Source organism: Bos taurus, chromosome 9 (assembly GCF_002263795.3).
Source record: "Bos taurus isolate L1 Dominette 01449 registration number 42190680 breed Hereford chromosome 9, ARS-UCD2.0, whole genome shotgun sequence".
NCBI classification, from domain to species: domain Eukaryota; kingdom Metazoa; phylum Chordata; class Mammalia; order Artiodactyla; family Bovidae; genus Bos; species Bos taurus.
Window position 1 is genome coordinate 28,789,915 of NC_037336.1, and position 15,997 is coordinate 28,805,911.

A 15,997-nucleotide genomic window follows, 5' to 3' on the forward strand; every position below is an offset into this window, starting at 1 on the left:
GTATTGGAAATTATTATCCAATGAGTACAAAGTTTCATTCTGGGAAAACGAAAAACATTCTGGAAATGGATGGTAGTGATGATCACATAACCAGTGAATGTACTTAATGTCACTGAACTGTACATTTAAAAATGGTTAAAATGGTAAAAATGGTTAATTTTAAACTAAAATGGAATAAAGATTCCAATAGTATAAAAATTCAAGAATTTAAAAATAAATTATAAAAATACACAAGATTGGGACTTCTGCGGTGGTCCAGTGATTAGGAATTCACCTTGCGATTCAGGGGATGGATCCCAAGACAGGGACCTAAGATCCCACATGCCAAGGAGCAACTAAGCCCGCATGTGTCAACTACTGGGCCCTCATGCCACAACTACAGAATCTGTACCACAAAGAGAGATCCCAAGGCTGCAACTAAGACCTGACACAGCCAAATAAATAAATACTTCAAAAAAAAAAAAAAAGGACCTTTAAGAAAAAATTACAGAGGTTCAAATAGTGTTATAAAGATGTTAAGTCTCCTTATGTTAACCAATATATTAAATTCTGTCTCAATTTAAAAAAAAGTTTTGGAGACAAGATGAAGAGGTGCTACCATGACCAAATACTAGGCACTAAAGTTCATTTCATAAAGACAATTATGTAACAAATAGGCAAGAAAATACTGAAAACAATGGAGAGAGAGATGTTAATCCTATCCTTTACAGGTAATAGAATTATAGTGTTTACAAAATTTGATACTAAAGATGGATACTAAAGTTGGAATAGCTGAATGGACAGACTAGAGAGAACAGAAGCAGCAACAAATCTATCTGAGAATTTGATAAGTAATAATTAAGGGTAGCATTCAAACCATGAGGAAAAGGATTAGTTAATAAACTTTCCATTTGGAAGGAAAAAACAGAAGCTCACTGATAACTGAAAGCCACCTCACTTTTTATAACCAAGCTTCTGAAAGCACCATAAAAAAAAAAGAAAAAGAAGTCATAAAGGTAAAAATTAAAAAATTTATTCACGGGGACTGCTAGCTGCCTACCCTATCTTCAGATTTCTCTACTTTCTTATTTTTAAAACTAAAATTGTATATATTTAAGGTGTACATCAGTGGGCTTCCCTGGTGGCTCAATGGAAAAGAATCCACCTGCCAATGCAGGAGACAAGGGTTAAATCCCTGGGTTAGGAAGATCCCCTGAAGTAGGAAATGGCAACCAACTCCAGTACTCTTGCCTGGAGAATCCCATGGATAGAGAAGCCTGGCAGGCTATACTCCACGGGATCGCAAGAGAGTCAGGCATGATTTAGCAACTAAACAACAAGGTGTATATGATGATTTGACATATATTCTCACACACGGTGAAATAACTATTACAGCCAAGCTAATTCACCAACCTAAAAAGCTTCTGCACAGCAAAGAATAATCAACAGAATAAGATGGCAACTTAATGGAATGAGTGGAAATATTTACAAGTACTGCTACTGCTAAGTCACTTCAGTCATGTCCGACTCTGTGCGACCCCAGAGATGGCAGCCTACCAGGCTCCCCCCTCCCTGGGATTCTCCAGGCAAGAACACTGGAGTGGGTTGCCATTTCCTTCTCCAATGCATGAAAGTGAAAAGTGAAAGTCAAGTCACTCAGTCATGTCTGACTCTTATCAACCCCATGGACTGCAGCCCACCAGGCTCCTCCGTCCATGGGATTTTCCAGGCAAGAGTACTGGAGTGGGGTGCCATTGTACAAATATTTACAAATACAAATACATTGATAAAAGGATAATATATAAAACATAAAAAAGAACTCTCACAACGCTAAAAAGACACACCCAATTAAAAAACAGGCAAAGATTTTGATCATACATTTTCCCAAAGAAGACATACAAAAGAGCAGCAAGTATGTGGGATACTCAAAATCACTGATGAGCAGGCTCCCCAGGTTAGTGGTAAAGAACCCACCTGCCAATGCAGGAGATATAAGTAACATGGGTTTGATCCCTGGGACAGGGAAATCCCCTGGAGGAGGGTATGACAACCCACTCCAGTATTCTTGCCTAGAGAATCCCATGGACAGAGAAGCCTGATGGGTTACAGTCCACAGACTCACAAAGAGTCGGACATGACCGAAGCGACTTAGCACGCACTGATTATCAGAGAAATGCAAATCAAAACCACAATGAGGTATTATCCTATACTTCTCCGGATTGTTGTTGTTGATGTTGTTCAGTTGCTCAGTCACGTCCAACTCTTTGCAACCCCATGGACTGCAGCATGCCAGGCCCCCCTGTACATCACCATCTCCCAGAGCTTGCTCAAACTCATGTCCAATGAGTCAGTGACACCATCCAACCACCTCATCTTCTGTCACCCCCTTATCCTCCCGCCCTCAATCTTTCTCAGCAGCAGCGTCTTTTCCAGTGAGTTGGCCCTTCTCATCAGACAGTCAAACTAGCGGAGCTTCAGCATCAGTCCTTCCAGTGAATATTCAGGGTTGATTTCCTTTAGGACTAACTGGTTTGATCTCCTTGCAGTCCAAGGGACTCTCCAGAGTCTTCTCCAGAACCACAGTCTGAAGGCATCAATTCTTCAGCGCTCAGCCTTTTTCACTGTCGAGCACTCACACCCATACATGACTACCGGAAAAACCATAGCTTTCACCATACAGACCTTTGAAAGCAAAGTAATACCTCTGCTTTTAAATATGCTGTCTAGGTTTGTCATTGTTTTTCTTCCATGGAGCAAGCGTCTTTTAATTTCAAGGCTGCAGTCACCATCCACAGTAATTTTGGAGTCCAAGAAAATAAAGTTTGTCACTGTTTCCATTGTTTCCCCATCTATTTGCCATGAAGCGATGGGACCAGATGTCATGATCTTCGTCTTTTGAATGTTGAGTTTTAAGCCAGTTTTTTCACTCTCTTCTTTCACCTTCATCAACAGGCTCTTTAATTCCTCTTTGCTTTCTGCCATAAAGGTGGTATTTGCATATCTGAGGTTATTGATATTTCTCTCCACAATCTTGATTCTAGCTTGTGCTTCATCCACCCCACCATCATGTGAAATATGTACAGCATTTCACATGATGTACTCTGCATATATGTTAATTAAGCAAGGTGACAACATACATACAGCCTTGATGTATTCCTTTCTCAATTTGGAACCAGTCCATTGTTTCGTGTCCGGTTTAACTGTTCCTTCTTGACCTGCATACAGGTTTTCAGGAGGCAGGTCAGGTGGTCTGGCAGCCCCATCTCTAAGAATTTTCCACAGTTTGCTGTGATGTACACTTGTCAGGATGGCTACTACTAAAAAAAGATTTTTTTTAGAAAATAATAAGTGTTGGCGAGAAATGCAGTGAAAAGAGAGCCCTTGTGCACTGTTGGTGGGAATGTAAATTGGTAATGTCATTATGGAAAATGGTACTATATATTTCATAGTACCAGAACTACTATATGATCCAGGGGCCCTTCTGAGTATACACCCAAAGGAAATGAAATCAGTACATTTAAGAGGTATGTGTGCTCCTGTGTTCACTGCAGCATTATTCACAATAACCTCACAAAAACAACCTAAGTGTCCATCAAAGGAAGAATGGATAAAGAAACTGTGATATATATATGTGTGTGTATATATATATGTACACACACACATATACGTATTTATCCACAATGAAACTGCTCAGCCTTAAAAAATGAAAGTGATCCTGCCACCTGCAACAACATGGATGATGCTCTAATTTCATACTAACAACACAGTTTTGTTTGATGCTACAATTCTCAGTCCTTCTTACATATAGAGGTGGCCAAATAACATATCTGGCAAATACAATATAAGCAAGGGAAGAAGGTAGAGTCTCATACATGATAGAATGTACAACAAAACAAATAATGATTTTCACTTATTAGACTGGCAAAATTTTAAGTTTAGCAATAACCACTGTTATTAGGAAGTGGTTATTAAAATTTAAAAGTGCATACATCTCTCTCTATCTTAAAAGGACTTTCTCTCTACCTTTGACTTCTTCTTACACACCGTATCTGTCTTTTTATTCATTACATAAAACTTCCTTCTCCAATTCAGGCCCAGCTACTTACTCTCACTAAAAACTGCTTTCAGTTTTTCTCAGTTTACTCAAACTTTTTTCTAAAACGTCAAACATCAAGTTCAATACCTTCTTTTCAGTTCTCAACTTCCTACACCTCTCTGTAGCATTTCATTTGGGACTACAGACACTCCCCTCCTTAAATGCTCTGCTCTTATGGCTTTGAAACTATACATTGGGTCTCCTATCTCTCGTATTTCATTTGTCTTCCACCTATCAAGAGGAAGTTTGTTTTTTAGGTTTCTATCCTTTATCATGATACCTTTATACTCTTTCCTTAGGCAATCTCAGCCACACCAGTGTATCTAATTACTAACCTTATTACATATAATAATTATCACATCTATGCCTCTGCCCCTGAACCATATCAAATTTCCCCCTTGAATTATCAATCGTTAACATTTATACACCATGTTCTTTAATTTACTGAGTTACAGAACTTGATGTTCTTTAAAATTGAGACAATCTTCTCAACCTATTGTCTATTTCAAACCTATCATCCTACTCCCCCAACATCAACTTTTTCCTGTAGTTTCCATCCTGGCATGCCCTGTGCCCTCTAAATTACCCAATTAATTTTGTTATCAATACCAATATGGTAAATTAAAACCCCTCAATTCTAGCAGCTAATAATTTAAAGAGCAAAACTGTCATATCCAGATGCCTATGGATGTACACTTACAGAATCCAAAATCATAAAACGATTAGCTCACTGGTTTATTATCAATATACAAATGTTACCTGTATTTCTAATTACCAGCAATTGTTCAATTTATTTTAAATAAATTGAATATAAAATACCTATATTTTATTTTAGCTTTATTTATATTATAAATGATATTATAAGATATCTATTATATATTACCTATGTTATATATTATCTATACCTAGTAGTATATATAATTATATATTATAAAATATCTATATTTTATTGAGTATAAAACATCTATAAAGTCTAACAAAGATGTACAAGACCTAACTGCAAAAAAACATAAAACTTTATTAAGCAATAAATGAATTTAGAAATATGCCCTGTTCGTGGGAATACTCAATATCATAAATATATCTATTTTCCCTAATCTGATCTATACTTCTCAGTATAATTTCAATTAAAACTCCTAATAGATTTTTTTCAATAGAACATGATTTTAAAACATATATGGAAGAGCAAGAGTAGTCAAGACACTCCTAAGACTGGGCTGCCCTCCCAAAAGCAAGACTTTTTACAGAGCTACAGTAAATAAGACATATGACATGGGAAAAAGGATAAATTGGAACATTCCAATGGAACAAAATAGAGAACCTAGACCCCAAAAACACAATTTATCTACATATAATTTTGCTTGTAAGACAGGTAGCAACACAAATCACTAGAGGAAGAAGAAACTATTCAATAAGGGGGTTAAAACTACTAAATATTTATGTGGAGAGCAATGAAATGGATCAAACAAAAATCAATTCCAGGTAAATTAAAGATTTAGGTACAAAATGCAAACCTTTAAAACTTTCAGAAGGAAAAAAAAGAGAGATGGAAAAGTATCTCTCTCTCTTCGGGGTAAGTAAGCAAAAACATCTTGAAAAAATGAAAACTGTGGACCACAAAAAGGCAGATATATCATACTAAAATTAAGAACTTATATTCATCAAAATAAAGGGAAAAAAAAAAAAAAGACAAGCCACAACCAGGAGAAGGCATAGGCAACACATACATTCAAAAAACACACAGAATTATAAGAAATTTCTATAAATAATAATAGATAAACCACCCAATAGAAAAACAGTCAAACATTTCATACAATAGGACACACAGATGGCCAATAAATATGAAAAGATGTTTGAACACATTAATTATCAGGGAAATATAACCTCACTGAAATAGTATTTTATACTCACTAGACAGATAAAAATTCAGAAAAATGAGAATATCAAGTTTTGAAGGGACAAATTAATGGAAAATCTCATGCATGGCTCATAGGAGTACAAGATGATTTGACTTTGGAAAATAATTTGATCTTGAAGTTGAACATTTCATATCTTATTTTCCATAAATTCCACTCTTCAAACTACCTTAGAGAAATGTTTGCTTATATATACCAGAAGAGATACATAAGACTATTCATAACAGCATTTGAAATCATTGATCACCTCTTTCTTGAAACTATTTTCTTCCATTAACTGATATGACCTCACTCCCTTGTGTTTCCTCCTTTCTTACCATTCCTTCTCAATCTCTTTTGCTGTTTTTTTTTTTTTTTTTCTTTTGTCTTTTATACTCTCTAAATATTGGAATACCCTATCTTTCAGGTCCTTCGATCTTCATCTATCTTGCTGAATGATCTCATCCAGTCCCATGGCTTTACCACCCGCATCCTCCAAACTCCACCTGGAATTGCCAGAGTTTTATATTATCGAAATAACCTATTCAACACTGCCACTCAAAGGTCCTGGAGTATACACGTCATTCATGTTGTTCTCCTTTCCAACACTGCAGTTCCCTACCTACTTTGAAATAAGGTGTGACCATATGACTGAGTATGGTCAGTAAAATGCAAGCAAAACAGAACTCTCTTAAAGTAATACTAGTAATCTATTTGTAATCTCAAAGTTACTGTGGCCAAAGAGAATCCCACCTGTACTTCTCTGAATCTCCACATCTCAGCAAATGGTACCATCATCTATCCTTTGCTCAGACCATATATATGACTCATTTTAATTCTTTTCTATCCCTCAACTCCAGACAAATTTATCAGTAAGTTCTGTGACTTTGCTTTCAACATAGATATTATATCCAAAAGTTTCTCACCACCTCCACTGCTATTATCCTAGTCTCAGCCACACTATTTTTGATACCTTAGAGGAAACCTATGTTTTCTATCTAGTTCCTTCATTTCCAATCTCCTTACCATGTCCTAAGACCCTATAACATCTGCTTCTACCTACCTCTCTCTCCATGATATCTAAAGATAATCCAACCACATGTGCCTTCTGCAACTGTACGAACACGCCATGCCCAAGGTCTTTACATTTGCCATTCCCTTTTGTCTATCTGGCCTATCCTTTCTAATCATTCAGATCTCTGCTCAAATGTCACCTCCCCAAAGAGGCTTTCCTCATCACTCTATTTAAAATATAATAAATTCCAGTCATTTTACAGGTTAGTCATGAATTTACTGCTCCAAATTCATTCTTTAGTGTCTGCTCTGCAAACATGGAGCTGAGTCTTAAGTATCTTTATTTTTTGTCAAGATGTTAAGCTTTGTCATAGAAGATACTATACAGATATTATAAGAGGGAGGGGCTTCCCCTCCTGGTTCCAGTGTGAACTTATGTTCCTGCTGTGTAGGTTCTCCAGCACATAGCTCTCGCAGTGCATGGGCGGCAGAAGCACCCTAAGGCCAGCTTCCCCCAACACTCCCTTTCCTTCGGGAGGCTTCAAACTGGAGTAGCTCTGGCCAGACATCTCCCCATGAACACCTTTCCTTGGTACTCGAGAGCACAGACAGATAAACATATTCCTAAAGGTTCAAGTAATAAATATTTTAGGCTTGCAGGTCATAAAGTCAGAACTCTGCCCCTGTAACAAGAAAGCAACTACGGTCAATAAGTAAATCCAGGGAGCTTGGCTGTATTCCAAATAAACTTTACTTATAAAACAGATGGTTGGCTCACAGACCATAATCTGCCAACCCCTGCCCTAAAAGGCATATTTCCCACAAGTTCTGAAGGATGGATTTCTAGTAAGTTCCATGAGTGTGGTATCAGTGACTTCTCTGCCATTTAGTGAGACATTGTATGGAGATAGTCTCTCTCCAACAAGGTCTCAGAACACGGGGGTAAGGGCTCTTACTTGGGCACTGGATCTTAAGCCTACCAGTGATGGCTGCTTCTTAAAACTACTATTCTTATATTCTTTAGAGTTTTCTTTAGTCTAATTCTCCTGATATAGTTAGTTAATCCTATTAAACTTTCCTCTGTTCAAAATACTTGTGTCTTCTGTCTCCTAATTAAACTGATACATTCTCCTTACGCTGCTTTATTTTGTTACTTATCACTAACTGAAATTATATTATTATTTGTGTTTGCTTACTTTTTAATTACTAGTGTCCTTCATTAAAATGTAAGCTCCATAAAGACTGCTAGTTTTTTCACTACTGAATGAATTCCTATTACCTAGGCACACTGTCTTGTCATAACAGATTCACAACTACTACTTGGGAGTGACTGAATGATGAGCCTTTGGTCACAGTGGACTAAATTATATTTTTATAATTTCAACTCTTGGATTATATATAACAAATGAAAAAATGAATGCCTCTTGTTTATATCTGCTCTCTCTCTCAAACACACACAACCCTAACTCACTCATATTGTTCTGTGTCTCTGTTTATGGTATTCCTTCAGTCTCTGCTTCAAAATTAGTAAATAAGCTCTTTGTACACAAAAATTCCACCTTACTGCTGTTTAAACTTGTGAAGTTTAAGTACTGTAACACAGAACTCTCCTGATACATTTTACCTTGTATCTCAGAAGGGTGGGAAGGATGGTAGCCTCTCTTCAGGCCTTACCTAAAGTTTCCAAAGAGTAGTAATAACGGTTTCTGCTAAGATTGGTACTCTTGGTTTAAAATGTCCAAAATAATTTTAATAATAATACTTCAGCTCCATTATTTTAAAATGGTTTTCAAAACAGAAATTGGTATTATTTTTTAAACAACCAGTCTATAATTTCTTAATGTTTACCAATCATTCCTTGTGAGCCTCTAGCTCATTCTCTCTTGTGTGCGTGCATGCTAAGTTGCTTCAGTTGTGTCCGACTCTGTGATTATATGGGCTGCAGCCTGCCAGGCTCCTCTGACAATGGGATTCTCTAGGCAAGAATACTGGAGTGGGTTGCCATGCCCTTCTCCAGGGGATCTCCCCGAACCCCAGTGATTGAACCCATGTCTTTTTTGTCTCCTGCATTGGCAGGCAGGTTCTGCACCACTAGCATCACCTGCGAAGTCCCATTCTGTCTTACTTATACAATAAAAAAGTACTTGCCAATGAATCGGTCAACTTTTCTGTAGGCTCATCTAAAGTGGATTTAACCTCTATTTTGCCATATTTGTGGCCTTTCTTGTTTTCACTGGAGAATACTGTAATAATACAATGTTTGCTGGGAAGGTCAAAACAATACCATAACATTGGTAAATCTAGGGATCTATTGTTCAAATTCATCCGAAACAAGTAGGAGACACTGGACAAATTTTAGTTTTGTTTCATTTCCCTCCTATTTCCTTGATTTGTTTCTGCTGACTTGAGATGGACAGGGAAATAGAAACTGCCATAGGGCACAAAAAGGGGAAACAAATGAGTAAGAAGTCTTTGGTGGAAATCACTTGTTGGTATTCTCAAGCAACCTGAAGAACTGAGACAAAGCTAACAACTCTGGTAAAACAATGACCTCCAGTTCTGTCCTTTTCTAATACTGCTTCACTTCAACACACACTGAGTATCATGTATCAGTAACAGTAAAGGCTGTTCCTCACTATCAATGGCAAGAACTTCCATTCAGCTTCCACAACCTCTTGTCCCTGAATATCAAGTTTCCCCAGTTGCTACCAAGCTAAACCTGTGCTTTCTGTTTAGGGCTCTGTTACATTTAAAACAGTTTTAATTTGTCCAACAGTACTATCTCTGTCCTTGATTCTGATAACAGACTTCCTATCAGAGCCAAAACAGCTATATAAAACTTTGAAGTTATAGGAAATGTAAGAACAAAAAAGAAAGGAAAAAGAAGTATCAATGAGGAACTTTGGGGGATGTACAACTTCTACTGAGTCTGTAACAGTATAAAATTTTGATTGGTGAGAATATTATATTTTTTAATTAATGACATGAATGGGGATATTTCATTTTTGTTATATTACAAACTTCAAGGAAAATTAAAGCTATGTAAGTCTTCAGGAATATTAAGCCAAACTTTTCAAACTGCAGTTGGTAAGAGTTTTCTCCCCTTGCCTTATACTCAAGCTACAGGAGTAAATTATTTTCCACAAGTGAAAACAATTACATAAAAGATTGCCTGGTTTCCAAAACATCTGCTATTTCTAAAAAGTCTTAATATGATTTTCACTCAGATAGTACAAATGCTAAATTACCTCAACAGAAGTCCAGCAAAACAAGTTTGAAGGAAACCAGAAACAACCATAAATAGCAACTTTTAAAAGATGAGAGTAAATTATTTTGGTTTTTCCATCTAGCATCATTGTTCAATTAAAGTTTTACCTTTCATTGTTAACAGTGTTTTTAAAAAATCTGTGGGAGCGTAAGACAGCTTTCCTAAGCTTAGCCCTAGACAGCATTAATCCAGAATTGTCCACTGACTTGTGGAAGTAACATTTTGATATAAGACTAACTATTCTAACAACTTGTATTACCTGCAGTGCTATTGATGGAAAATGATGTGGGAGATCAGAAATTTATATTAGAACCCTACCTCCAATAATGGTTAGCCTTGTATTTATAGATAATCTAACCTGCCTAAGTCTCAATCCTCATCTATATAATGATGAGACTAAACCAGATGATCTTTTAAGATTCTTTTCAAGCATCATTCTACCTCATTCTACCTTATTCTTTCCTACCACTTCCACTACATAGTCCATGGATTTCACTGCTTCATCAAACATTAAGTACCTACTGTGTCCCTTGGCACAGATACTGTTCCCTTCCCTCACTGAATTTGTTTTAACTGTCCCACCATGTATTAAAAAATGAGTAGCTAAAAAAGAAGCTTTGACTTAAAGGAAAAACTAAGAATGATTTCTAAGTGGCTTGTTTATCTGGCTTAGAATTCATAAAATGATGCTTTCATGGATTAGTATGAAACTCTACGGGGGCTTCCCAGGTGGAGTAGTGGTAAAGAATCTGCCTGCCAATGTAGGAGACGTGGATTTGATCTCTGGGTCGAATCAGGAAGATCCGCTGGAGTAGGAAATGGCAACCCGATTCAGTATTCTTGCCTGGAAAATTCCAGTGGACAGAGGAGCCTGAAGGGCTGCAGTCCATGGGGTCACAAACAGTCGGACATGACTGAGCGACTGAGTACCAGCAGCATTAAACTCTACATATTTGATACTGCCCCCAAAAAACATTATTAAAATATTCTGACTAATGAAAATCTATTAGACCTGCCACTGACGTACGCCTTAATTAAGACCAATTACCAATATATTTAGGTACTATTTCTTGGCAATAAAAACAAAGCACATCCAAGACAAATAGGTGTGATAAAGTCAGCAGGGAGTGGGCAGACTCTCAGTTCAGTCTTCCATGCACAAGGCTGAGTAACAGCAGTCCGTGCTGATCCATCCTTGTCAACTTTTAATCCTTATGACTGATGAAAAGCATGAGACATATGTTTATTTTTAAGTGTATACTGGTGGCTGGCTTCCTGTTTTCACCCCTTCTTTGTACAATTGCACAGAATTCATCAAATGTTTTAAATACAACATCCAGTTCATGATACTGACCTTGAGGAAAATTAAGTCATAGAGAGAGATAAAGAAAATGAACAAATGACAGCATGAATATGGTATATTGAGTAGCCAAAACTCAATATACTGCCCTCTGTCAATATGAAAGTAACTAATAAAACTGAAAATAGAGGAAAGAAATAAAGAAGGGAGCAAGAGGTAAGACAACATTTACTCAGCACCTAACAGGTGTCAGGCACTGTGCAGGCAGTTTTCACTTACTCTTTTCCAGACCTCTAAAACAAGATAATATCCAAAACAGATGAGTATCTACGATAAGAGAACTCCACCCCCCTTCACAAAATGATTCCATAGCTTAATATTCTAACGCAAACGCTCTGTTTATATAATAATCATTCTAATCAGAATCAGTATATGGAACTACAGGGGGGTCTTGAAGTAACTACGTAAACCATCAGACACTTGGGCCAAATGAGATAAGAAGCCTGTTTAGCGGCAGAACTGGGATCAAACCACTTATCAAGGCATCTATATACTACCCTGCCGGCAACAGTTTAGTGAAATTTAGTGATTCGTTTTTGCTCTTCACTATGTTATTCAGCACCTGTCCATTCGCACTTTTATTAAAACAATCATTTAAAAAATCCGTTTACACAAATGGCTCAGAATCGTCAAAGAATAACGTGTCATTTTCTATAACACGGTATTTTTAAAACCTACGGATAAGCAATGCCGTCCTCACAATGATCTCAGATGCGAGGCGGGCTGTGTGTCTGTATTCAGGGACGAGAATCAGGTCGCGGAGGTGAAGACTGCCTTGCAGAAACCCCGCGTCGAAGATCCCGGCCGGGCTGCCCGGCCCCCAGCGAGCCGCAGCCCGCGAGCCGGGCGGGAGGACGAAGGATGAGTGTGCAGTAACGTGGCTCCCGCGCCCTGGGCTCGTCGGCCGCCCTGGCTCCGCCGGGCCGGTTCCGAACGTCGCCCCTGTCGGACCGTTACGGGGTCTCCCGGGCCGCGGAGCCCCGCGCGGGCCGCCCCTCCCCCACCGCGGCCTGAGCCCTCTGCGCCGGCCGGGACCCCCGCGGCTCCCCGCGCGAACAATACCGGGGTCCCCCGCGAGGCCGCACGCCGAGGCCCGCGCCACCCCGCCGCCCCCGCGCCGCGGGCCCTCGCAGAGGGCGTCGAGCCGCAGGCCGCGAGAGACAGCCCCGCGGGAGAGAGCGTGAGCGGAGGACGTTAGTCAGGGGGTTCGGAGGCCGCGGTGCCCTCACCCTTACCTGACTCCAGGTGATAAACTCGTTGGTGTGCGTTTCCTCCACAAGCGTCCACAGCTTGCTGAGGAAAGCCGGCACATTCGAACTCTGCTTCATTGTTAACGAGGCGCAGGAATTCCAGATTCTACACCCAAACGAGGCGGCGGCGGCGGCGGCGGCGGCAGCTGCTGCCCGAGAACGCCCACAACGCAGGCGCAGCAGCTCCCGGGCCCCGCCCCCTCCCCGGCCCAGCCAGGCGCGCTGTGAGGCGGGGTGGCCGGGCAGCCGCACGTGACGGACAAGTCTCCAGTTCGGCCCGTGCGCACTGGTCCCGCGCGGGTCCCGTTCTCGGCCAATGCCAGGAGCCGACCGCGCAACAGAGAAAAGCGATTGGATGCTGCAGACGGGGAGGGGTGGGAGCAAAGCGGGGGCGCTGCCCTCTCATTCGCCCTTTATATGGGAGCTCTCGCCTTAGCGGACCTTGGGCTTGGGAGGTTGTGTTTGGTGGTTTCACGTGGGAGAACCTTTGGGTGTTTGGGCTATGGCTGGAAGGCTACAGAAAGTCCTCTGGGGCCTTTGAGTCGTAAGTTTGGTAGGCAAGGTTGTAGGCTGCGCTAGTCAGGCAGGAGGAAGTGTAATAATTCACGTGGGGAAAAAAACAGCTTTCAAGCATGACTTGCTAGGCCCCAAATTGAAACTGTCTTAAATATAATGACCCTTTTCCTTAAATTCTCATCGGGAAAAAAAACATTCCTTTAAAATAAGTTTATCAAAAATAGGAATTTAAATAACACACTCTTTACTGAGCATGTACTGCAGTGATCCAAGAACTGTAATAGGCAACTTACGTGTTTAATTCAGCAGAAATAGAATGCCCAGTATATGCCCAACGTAAAAAGAAATAGTATCATTTATTCTCTTTTAATCATTTAAAATAATTGTTCCTGTATGTCCTTTACAGATTTGGTATGATGGAAAAAATATTAGGCAAAGAGTCAGCATATGAGTTTAGACCCAGTTTCAAGGACACATTAGTGGATATTTAATTACACTGGTAGTGTGTGTAATTTAGGCAATCTCTTACTCTGTCTGTTCCAATCTTTCCCTTATTCTCATTGGAAATAAAACTCTTTTCACCCCTGTAGGAGAAGGCAATGGCACCCCACTCGAGTACTCTTGCCTGGAAAATCCCATGGATGGAGGAGCCTGGTAGGCTGCAGTCCATAGGGTCGCACAGAGTCAGACTCGACTGAGCGACTTCACTTTCACTTTTTCACTTTCATGCATTGGAGAAGGAAATGGCAACCCACTCCAATGTTCTTGCCTGGAGAATCCCAGGGGCAGGAGAGCCTGGTGGGCTGATGTCTATGGGGTCACACAGAGTCAGACACGACTGAAGTGACTTAGCAGTAGCAGTTCAACCCTGTAAGTTAATATCAATAACATAATCAGTTCAGTTCAGTTCAGTCGCTCAGTCGTGTCCTACTCTTTGCCACCCCATGAATCGCAGCAAGCCAGGCCTCCCTGTCCATCACCAACTCTCAGAGTTCATAATAGGTGTGAAAATACTTTGAAAATATAAAGGATTGTACAGAGTTTTAAAAATTTTTTATAAAAGTCAAAATTTGAATATAAGAATGTACCAACAAGTTGGAGATAATGAACGTTTTATAAGTAATTCAATGTAAAATTGTTTTTCTTCCTGGGTACATGTAATTTAATACAAGAAAAAAATACATACACTTTCCAACAAGCATATATTTATTGAAATTTGTTTTTGTGTTTAGCAACTGTTTGCTAAAACAAAATCAAATGTGTGGAGGGAGATATCCAATAAATGAAATAATATTTTATGAGCATTTATATAAGAGAACTTTCTAGGTGGCACCAACGTAAAGAACCTGCCTGCTAATGCAGGAGACATAACTGATTCGGATTCCATCCCTAGGTTGTTAGGATCCCTCGAGGAGGGAATGGCAACCCACTCCAGTATCCTTGCCAGGAGAATCCCATGGACAGAAGAGCCTGGCAGGCTCGTGTCCATAGGTTGCAAAGAGTCACACATGACTGAAGCAACTTAGCACAGCACATATATGCCCAGGGATTTACATATATCATTTAGTCCTCACAACAACCCAGTGCAGTAGGTCTTATTATCCCATTTTTCCAATGAAGATTCTGAGACTCAAAAGCAAATTTACCGGTATCACAGCTAGTGAACAAGAGAGGGTATTTACACCCAGGCTTTATAGAGTTTGAAATCCCATGTTCTTTCCATTGTATGATGATGACACCATCTCACAACTCAAGATGTTTATATTCTGATATAAGAAACAAGAGGAACACAATGATCATCATTAACATTTTAAAAAGAGCTACATTTGTAATAAAACCATTAAAGACAAGTTTAGAAAGACAGAGTTGAGTGAGTTAAGGTCATAAGGGAAGACTTCTCAGAGGATGGGGACCTTAAATTGGGTCTTGAAGTACAAATGCATTGGGCCTGCTAAAAAGAAGACAACACTGAGAGAAGATGGGAAGCCACAGTGTGGTCTGTCTGTGGAGATTGACAGCACAGGAGGTAATGTCTGAGTAGGAAATGTGGCCCTCTTTCATAGCACTGTACACTTCCATTGGAAAATAAAATGGTATGGTTAGACACAAGCAAAGACTCCTCTTTGGGTGTTCCACCTGTGTAGTTGTAGGCCTATGTTTAATAGAACTTCATACTTGATGTAAGGCTCCTCCTGTCACCATCTTGAAATTCTTATATTTTGAACAAGGACCCTGCATTTTCAAGCTGCATCGGGCCTCTCAAATTACGTTAACTGGTCTGCCTCCAATATATTACACTTATAGACCAGTGGTTCTCAAACTTAAGCATGTATCCAAATCACTTGGAGGTGGGAGATTGTCAATAGAGCAAATAATCAAGCATCACATAATGTTCATGAGGCCAGCTATGGGATTAAGTTATTAACCAGATAATGTGATGAGAGCACCAGGAAATAGATAATGTGTCTTAAAATCAAATGTCTGGAGTTTGAATGGAAACCATGTATTTTATAGTCTGAGACATACATGCTTTTTTTCTTTTATACCAATGTACCTCATACTTCAGCCTACATCAAAATCACTGAGGGCATCTGAAAAAAAATGACTGCCTCTTCTCTC

The 15,997-nt window shown here is 39.5% G+C and overlaps 1 protein-coding gene across 3 annotated transcripts in view; it reads right to left on the reverse strand.

The window, feature by feature from the left end:
- HSF2 (heat shock transcription factor 2) overlaps nt 1–13,027 on the reverse strand; it is a 39,805-nt gene extending 26,778 nt beyond the window's left edge. The window contains exon 1 of one of the 3 annotated variants that reach the window (XM_024996503.2): nt 12,848–13,027. In XM_024996503.2, coding sequence (XP_024852271.1) covers nt 12,848–12,940 — 93 coding nt within the window. In that variant the 5' untranslated portion in view covers nt 12,941–13,027. Of the gene's footprint in view, nt 1–12,290; nt 12,623–12,847 lie in introns of those variants that run through there. The other 2 variants (NM_001083405.1, XM_059889629.1) reach the window with 2 other exon arrangements.
- Nucleotides 13,028–15,997: the final 2,970 nt, after the last annotated feature.